Source organism: Miniopterus schreibersii (assembly GCF_964146895.1).
Source record: "Miniopterus schreibersii genome assembly, chromosome: 20".
Classification (NCBI taxonomy): domain Eukaryota; kingdom Metazoa; phylum Chordata; class Mammalia; order Chiroptera; family Miniopteridae; genus Miniopterus; species Miniopterus schreibersii.
In genome coordinates, this window is record NC_138122.1 from 11,171,458 (window position 1) to 11,180,408 (window position 8,951).

The following is an 8,951-nucleotide window of genomic DNA, read 5'->3' on the forward strand; positions in this document are numbered from 1 at the left end:
CCGGGCATGTGCCCTGACTGGGAATCGAACCCCGATCGCCTGGATCCTAGGTCGACGCTCAACCGCTGAGCCACGCCCAGCCGGGCTATGATTTTTATTTCAGCTTGCATGTTTAATTATGTCTGTACATACATTTTCATCTTGTTTTTAATTCCATGAGGATAGGAATGGGAATCATGACTGCTGTGTGGTAGGGACTAACAGTGCCTGAAACATAGGATGTTTTAAATAAATGCTGAAGAAATTAAGGAAGGGTCTGGAGAAGAGAGAAAGAAGAAGACACAATATAAGTATGAAAGAAATGTAACTTTCTTTATGTTGTTTTAATAATACCATTTAATCACCCCTTCCAGGCCCCATCCTACCATTTTGTTAAGAATGGGTTTCAATCCTTGTAACTAATTCTTTTCAACTCCCACTTTTTCCCCCAAGGTGCTAGAACCAGACATAGTAGAGGCCCGAGTGTGTGTGAGATGGAGGTGGGGGGAGGGGAGAAGCATCTGGCCATGGGGACAGCTCTCCAGAGAGGTTACTGCTGAGATGTCTAGTGGCCCGACCCACGTGGCTTCCTCAGATCCCACAGATCTCAGCTTCCTCTGCCGTGCTTCGGGCATGGGAATGTTCGTGGGCTGCTTCTGGCCTCACCTCCCTGGCAGCTTCCTGCGGCTCTTCCCTGCTTCAGGGTGGATGCCTTCCTGTGTGTTTGCCGGGAAACAGTGTACAAGCACTATTTCTTGAATTCCATAGATGCCTCTTTCTCTTTTCCAACCCCCAACCTCAAAGACAGCCTCCTTATATATATATTTTTTAAATCCTTACCCGAGGATATTTTTTCTATTTCTTTTCATAAAGAGTGGAAGGGGGATGGGAGGGGAAGGAGAAAGAGAGAGAGAAACATCGATGTGAGAGAGACACATCGACTGGCTGCCTCCTGCATGCACCCCGACCTGGGCCTGCAACCAAGGTGCATGCCCTTGGCCAGAATCGAACCCCAGACCCTTCAGTCCAAGGTCTCACACTCTAACCACTGAGCCAAACAGGCCAGGGCAACAGTCTCCTTCTAGAACGCAGAAGATCTTTCTCTCATCAGGGCTCTGGCGCAAATGTCACCCTACCTTATCGCCTTCTGCCCGCTCTGGGAATGACGCTCACGAACAAAACTTAGGATGACTCAGGCCATCTCCCGCTTTGCCGCCCCCCTCTGCACGAGGCCAGGGTTATGCGCTTTGATTGGAGCAGAATAGCAAGGGAAATACCAACAGGAAGAAAAAAAAACACGTTAAAAAATATGAAAATAGACTGCCAGAGAAGGAAGGGGAGAAACCAGGCAAGAACTGCCCCGGCGCCGCCTTCCTTCTCTTGGCAGCTCAGGTATTCGGGGAAAGCGCTGGCATCGACCCGCGGGGCCTATCGATCCTGCTCTTCTGCTGCCCCCTCCAAGGGGCCAAGACGGAGAATCTGAAAAAGGAGAGAGCGTTTCCTTCCACGTGCACAACGCAGGGCCGTGTGTTTGCAAGTTGGACCGTGTTTATTTAGGAAGGCATTATGAAGAGGCCGTGGCAACAGTGTCGCCTAGAGATGCCACGGCAGGGCCGGCAGGGCCTAGAGGACTTCGTTGCAGAAGTCGTAAGACCTGCAGCACCTGAAGTTCACCTGGAACTCGTTCCACTGTATGTGGTCCACATTGGCGCACTTCTTCAGGCAGCCCAGGAAGCTGAACCGGAGCATGCCCTCACCTGCAGAAGGGGGGGACCCCTCAGCAAAGAGGCCCCTGCAGAGGAACAAACCCCTGCCAGAAAAACAGCCTCACGGAGCCTAAGGCTCTGTTATTCAGACGTGAAGAACTGGGAGCTGCTGCAAGTTAGGGGCTTCCCAGGCGAAAGGCAATGCTAGAGGAGTTAGAAAAAAAAATGATTGGGGGCGGGGAGAGTCGGATAGCAGCTACCCCGGGGTTGCCAAAGCTGGAGGTTTCCCCTGGGAATCAGCGCTGGTTAAAGCAAGAGCTGTAAATGCCAAGGGATCACTCAGAAGAGAGGGTAGGTAAAGAGAGACATGAGGTTCAGTCTGAGCCATCAAGGGGCCACTTAAGCCCGTCTCTGTTGCTGCCCGCGGCCCCTCTATTTCCACAGTTGAAAACCACCCACAAGGAATTGCAGGCAGGGACAAAGACACAGAGCCGCCCTCCCCGCCCCATACCCAGCTGTTCTCCGGCCAGTTGCCTCTCCTCTGTTTTCTTCAGGCTTCTCGAAAGACTGGGTCCCTTCATAATCGCCCTCATCTATTTGCATTATGCCCTGTGATGGGCGTAGAGATACCGGCCACTCCAGGGCTGAGGCCGCCCGCAGTAAAGGCAGGCCCCCTCCCTTTCGCTATCACCGACGTGTCCCTGTCTCCTTCCTCCGCCCCTTCTTGCTTCCCCCAACCCACAACTTACTTGCGACAACCGTCCCAACCATGCAAGCCTCGTCCAGGGCTGCAATGCATATCCCCCTGCCTTTGGAACATTGCTCTCCTGGAAACTGCATGTGGCACATCCTGCACTGAATAATATCTATAATTTGGACCAGAGAGTAGAGAAACGGAAGTGAGAGCAGATCTCGCATGCCCTGAGAGGACTCACCTCCCCTTTCAGGCTGGAATTCTGCTCCAAGCCTGGAGGGTTTGGCCAGAAACCCATTAAGCATGGGCACCTGCCTCTATTAACATAGGCTGAGCCAAGAGAGGGACCGGGGCTTATGGTCTCAAGAGTTTTAGTCGGGGGGGGGGGGGGGGTGCAAAATGGGAGGGAAAAGAAAGGAAAAGAGGAACAAAATGAAGACAGATCATCAGCTCAGGTCCCCTTCATACTCACCAGCAACATGTTCTTTATCAAAAACTATGTAGTTGCGGTTGGCTGTGCTGGCAAAGAGAGAGAAAACATGAAACAAATCTGCCCTTTTGCCTTACCCCGGCTTAAGACCCTTTTAATCCTTGTAACGCACGGGGTTCACTCTGTGCTCTTCACCTGGGGCCACCCTAAGCCATTTCTGTCCCTCCAAAGCCTGAGCACCTATCTCATGGCGCCTCTGTGCCTTCCCCCTCCCCTTAATTCTCTCCAGCTGGACAGGGCCTCTCGGATTCTAACAGGAGGCAACGCAGGCCAGACGGAGATGGGTAAGTACACTTTTGGTTTTGGGGTTTTTCTGTGCTTCATTCACTTCTTTTTAATGGACCCCACGTGGCTTTTACTTACCTGTCTGGAGCCTGGCAATGGGGAAGAGCATTGGAAAGTCATTAAGCAGTTGCACTTTGGATTTGGCCAGCGGGTGCCTGGAACGTTTCCCTTTCTACTTGCCCTTTATTGACTCGCCCTAAGCCTTTCAACTGCTGTTCCTGTTATGTGGTCAATACTTAAAGCCAGCTCTTTCCCCAGCCCCATCCTGCTGGAAGAGTCACCTGGTATTGAAATCCAGGGTCTTTCGACCCCCAATGTCTGCCCCGCCCCTCTCATCTGTCCCCTCCTTCCCCCTCCCGCACCACTGATCCATTTCTACTCACCCACATCATCTCTGTTTGAAAATGACCCGGAGAGTACTGTTGGGGGGAAAAAGATACACCCCTGTAGACCTCATTTGAACAAGCCCCACCTCACAGCTTCTGTGAGCATTCTCTCAATTCCTTATAATGCACCAGTTTTCCCCTGTAAGGGGGGCGCTGCAGCTTTGGTGAGACCCCAGGGACACTGTGGTGGAAGGCGTGGCATTGGAATGACAGTGTCTGTTGCCACAGGGGCCCCCTAACAGGGCCTCTGTGTGGGAACCCTGACCTGTTTCAGGATCCTTCCCACTTCCCTCCCGCCGTCAACCCTAGGGGCTCACCTCTAAAGCCGCCCAGCAGCAAGGGGAGCCCCAGCAGCAGGGCCCTGCCCATTTTGGAGGCAGAGAGGAGGTCAGGGCGGGACATTGCACGTGCCTACTTATGCATCTGCCAGGTCGGCCTTCCCCGGGAAGGGCTAGGGGCGGGGACACTGTGGGAGTCCTTCAGAGACTCTCCTGCTCCTAGGGAAGCCGGGGGTGCTGTCATTTCTCCTCTTGGCAAATTGCGGGGAGAGGGACTGGCGGGGTAAATCCTGGACCTGACTTATGCCAGTCCTGTCACTCAGGCTGTTTGAGGCCAGGTTCCACGGTCTTCTCATGACACCACACTGCGGGAGAGCACAGGGCGAACCGCTGGGCAGGTGGGGCTCGGTGCCATCCTCCCAAGGTGCCCATTCAAGCACGGAGCACGTGCCTGCAGATGCGCAAAGGCTGGGCCCCCTGGAATGGGGAAGATGACAGGTTAGGCTCAGAGGCATTGACAGGACTCTCCGGGTGGTGTAGCCCCCCACTGTCAGTCACCCCGGGGGTAGGAGATGAGAGCTCAGGAAGAAACTGCTTCCCGGCCTTGGAATTCCCAGTGATTGAAACTCAGACTCTTGTTGTTAATCTTCATTCAAGGATATTTTTTTTGCAATGATTTTGACAGAGAGAAAGAAAGAGAGAGAGAGAGAGAGAGGCTGATGTGAGAGAGACACATCGATTGGCTGCCTCCCACATGCTTCCCGATAGGGGCCGTGGATCAAACCTGCAACCCAGGCACCTGCCCTCGACCAGGACTCAGCCCCTTCTGTAGATGGGCCGGCGCTCTAACCGCTGAGCAACACTGGCCAGGGCAACACTTAGACTTTTGTTAGAAGATAGAAGTTGGGGACTATTTCTCCTGGAGGGAGGTAAGCTGGTCCTTCCCACTGGACGTCGGCCAGGTATTAGTGGGCTTTAGCTCAGCTCCGAGAGTGACTATGCGTTCAGCGGGGGAGGTGGCTGAATGTAAAGGGCCCATGCAGGGACCGAGCCAGTGGGTTCTAAGAGCAGCCATATCCAATACGTTATTCTGAGTTTTCCATTAGCCCTCCCGAGGTGGCACACAGCCCTCTGTATTGCTGAGTTTATGGCATGTTTTTACATATGTCATAATTGTAAAAATAACCTTACATATGTCAGATTATAGAAATAATCTCTTTGTGTTCAGAGAGACTGTCCCTGACCTGTTCGCTGCAGCAGACTCCCCCTTGTTATTTCCTGCGTGTGTGTAGGTGCGCATGTGGGAGGCAACCAGTGTGTCTCTCTTGATGTGTTTCTCTCATATCGATGTTTCTCTCTCTCTTTCTCCCTTCCGCTCTCTCTGAAAAGCAATGGAAAAAATATCCTCGGGTGAAGGTTTAAAAAAAAAAATTAAAGTCAAGAGGAGGAGGCCTGGAACCATTGTTCCAAGAACAGCCTGGGACTAGCCCATGGGATTAGGGGAACAGAACATCTCCTTCTTGGGCCTTGAGCGGAGATCGTTTCTCACCATTAAGGTCCAGATGGGCAGCAAATGAAAGGTGGAAAGCTTAGTCAGGTGAGGAAGGGAACAAGGAGGACTGACTAGAAAGGAGCACTGGGGCTCTGGGCACCGCTCGGAGGTGGGTGGGGAAGAAGCGGAAGCTAGTACATTTAGAAGACATGGATATGCTCAAGGAAGAAACCAGCTCTCCTAATTGCAAAGACTTAGCATGTGCCAAAATATTGAAAATGCAAGGTTAGGGAGAGGACATAGCCTCCTCTCCATGTCTTAGAAATTTCCGGAAAATGTATGTTCCCACAGAAGTATAAGAAAGTGAGACTCTTGTGACACCTCCACACCCCCCTTCATCCCGGAATAATTCCTCCCCCAAACAGAAGTCGGGGGCACATGTCCTAAGGCACTGCGATGAGTCCCCTGGAGGACCCAGGACTCTCTAGCTTCAGACTTCATGAATGAGCCAAAATTCCAATTACGCAATACAGGGTCATCAACTATAGTCACCATGCCGTGCCTTATATCCTCAGACCTTACTCACCTTATGGCTGAAAGTTTGTGCCCTTACACCAGCCTCTTCCTACTTCTCTCACCACCAGTCCCTGGCAACCACTTTTCTGTTCCTTGTTTCGATGAGTATGACTGTTGTTGTTTTAGATTCTACATAGGTGATAGAGACCATGAAGTATTTGCCTTTCTCTGTCTTATTTTACTTAGCACAATGTCAGGTGATGGGTGTGGTTGTTTTGTTGTTGTTTTTAAATATCTTTATTGATTTCAGAGAGGAAGGGAGGGGGAGAGAGAGAGATAGAAACATCAATGATGACAGTTGTCATTGACCGGCTGCCTCCTGCACGCCCCCTGCTGGGGATCGAGCCTGCACGCAACCCGGGCATGAGCCCTGACCGGGAATCGAACCGTGATCTCCTGGATCCTAGGTCGATGCTCAACCTCTGAGTCACCCCGGGCAGGTGATGGGTGTGGGGGAGAGATCCTGTCACAATGTATGTGTATATCAAATCGCCATGATGTATACTTTAAATATTTTACAGTTTTGTACATTATACCTCTAAATTGTTGAAATTTTTTAAAAAAGAAAAGCTGCATAAGCTCTGGTGACCGGCCAAGTTGAAACCTCAGCTCTGTTTCTTAGCATTGTGACCTTGGCAAATCATTTAACCTTTCCCAGCCTCCACTTCAAACCCTGTAAAGCACAACACCCACTCTCTTAGAGGCGGGGGCCTCCCACTACAAATAAAGGAAATGCACCTTTCATAGCTCAGGGTGCAACTGGCAGAGCAGGAGGCAGGGAGGAAAGTGGGGCTCCATCTCCGCCCCACATCCTGTCTAGTGCACATTACTCAGCCCTCCCTGGAGCTTGGTTTCCTGCCACATCCCCCTTTCCCAACATATATGGATCGGCTCCTGTTCCTCCTGCTTTTAGGAGCCCTTCTGGTTCTGTGCTGGCCTTCCACAGACGGTGAGTCCCGCAGAAGGGAGCCAAAGTGAGCAGGGCGATGGGGTCAGGGAGTAATGTCCTAGAAAGTCCTGATGAGGAGGAGCAGAAGCTGCAGGGACAGTGTTGGCTGGGTCCAGACCCCTGAGCCTTTGGCTGCTGCAAATTCCCTTCCCTGCTGCGGAAACTCTTTCTAGGCCCCTGCTGTGCCTGCTGTTCAGTAGCTTCACCAAATGTAACCCCTGAGTGAGGGGAGGGGAAGGGCTGATAAAGAATCATTGGGGGGCAAGTTAGAGAGCAAAATACATATGCTCTCAACCAAGACCCAGGTCTTGATAAGTAACTCGGAATAGAGGCCCTCCTCTGCCCTCCCCCCTCTGGCTCCCGAGTCTTCTCTCTCAGACAAGCTTACCTACCTCTACCAGCCATACAATGCCTATTTCAGGGTCCCCTTCAGAAGCCACAGACACAGGCTGAGCCTGAAAAGAAAGAAGGGAGAGGGCTTCCTGGTAACCCCATGACTCCTAAAACCAGGTTCCTTGAAACAGATCTGGGCTGCGCAGGGAGAGTCCCCAGAGGTGGGATGAGAGAAGCCTGGCAAGCCCAGCGTCCTGGCCTCAATCCCCTCCCCTGCCGTGGCAGCCCTCTTCTCTTGCCCTAACTATTTGGCATCCCTTGGTCTCACCCCATGGTTCTAATGTCCAGATCCTACAAGATTTCCACTCTGCACCTCCTGCGATGAGTTTGTTGGCAAGACCTGCAAAAAGAATTTAGGTTCCTGTCAATCCAGATATCCTGACTTTGCGTGCCAGACCACAGAAGTATATGATCAACATTACACTGGAGGTGGGTGAGGGCAGGAGAGAAAGGAGGGGTGGGAGGTTGCATTTTGTGATTTGGCCTGGCAAAAACAAACACACAAAAAGAGCCTTAGATCTGGAGTCAGAATTCTTCAGTCCCACCAGCTCTGGCATGAACGCAGCTGATGGTCTCGGGTATCCTTCTCTGAGTTCAGATTTCTCATCTGTGCAATGATTGAGCTTCGATGGATGGCCTCCAAACCCATCCATCTCTGACATCCAGTGACTGCATCCCTGATAAAGTATAACTGTTACAGCTCCTTAGCTGCAAACGCATGTGGGTGTTGGGGGCGGGAATGGGTCGCCCTGGAAGGAGACTGTCCCTTCTGTGGAAGGGTCTTCGAGTCTCAGGCTCTGCCTGAGGGGACAGGAGGGAAGGGAGGGACTGCCCACTCAGCCACATACCCCATCACATCCCAAGTCTAACTTGGGCGTCTCTGTTATTTTCTTACCCTCTTCAGAATACGTCTACCGATATTCCATCCTGGGCTGCCCCAAAAGGTGTGTGGAATATATCCGCATCACCAACAGGAAGAAACACGTGTTCTCCTGCTGTAACGAAAGCTACTGCAACAGCTTGGCAGTAAAGGATTTGCCACTGGATGTCATCCCAGAAGAGATCTTCCAATTCGACTGACCCGCAGGGACCTCGTCCTGGCCGTGCCCTGCCCAACCTTCATAAACAAGCATCAGCATGCAGGAAAGCGGGCACCCTCAGCTCCACCGCTGTCTCGAGAGCCCAGAGGCCCAAGAGAAACGACCTGAGGGCGAGGAAGGACTGCGGTGCAACTTGGAGATGGGCCTGGGCCAAGTCAGGCCCACCAGGCCTGGCAGTCTGGTTCTGCTCTTCTGGCGGGGACCATACCCCAAGTCTAGGTGAGACAGTGGGCAAGGCTGCACTGCGACACCTGGGGGCCCTGGATGAATGATAATAACAACTCTCATGAACAATAAGACCAGATGCAGGGCAGCTTGTGCACAGGCTGTTTCCATGGTGGACCCTTTAAGAAAGAAGGGACACTGGGCAGAGAACGTTCTGGCAAACGTCCCCAAGTCATTTCATGTCATCTCTCAAATGTATAGGATCTGAAATCCCACCAAGCCCCTGACATTCTAGGCCTGGGGAGGTCCCAGAAACAAAGAGGACCTGACAGACAGGGCCTGGATTTCCATGGGGGGTCCTCTGCCTTCTTGGGCTGGGTGGGATGAGGCTGTGTGATGAGGGCAATGGGAAGAAAGTTTCCCTGGCCACTGCATGACTTAAGTATTAAAAAGCACAT

At 52.1% G+C, this 8,951-nt stretch overlaps 1 protein-coding gene across 1 annotated transcript; it reads left to right on the plus strand.

Moving 5' to 3' along the window:
- Positions 1–3,149: 3,149 nt before the first annotated feature.
- Positions 3,150–8,308, plus strand: LOC308549755 (uncharacterized protein; the record flags this gene model as incomplete). Its single annotated transcript, XM_081122762.1, has 3 exons — positions 3,150–3,153; positions 7,517–7,657; positions 8,133–8,308. The coding sequence occupies 3 exons, from the start codon at positions 3,150–3,152 to the stop codon at positions 8,306–8,308; spliced, it is 321 nt and encodes a 106-aa protein (XP_080978888.1).
- Between the last annotated feature and the right edge of the window lie 643 nt (positions 8,309–8,951).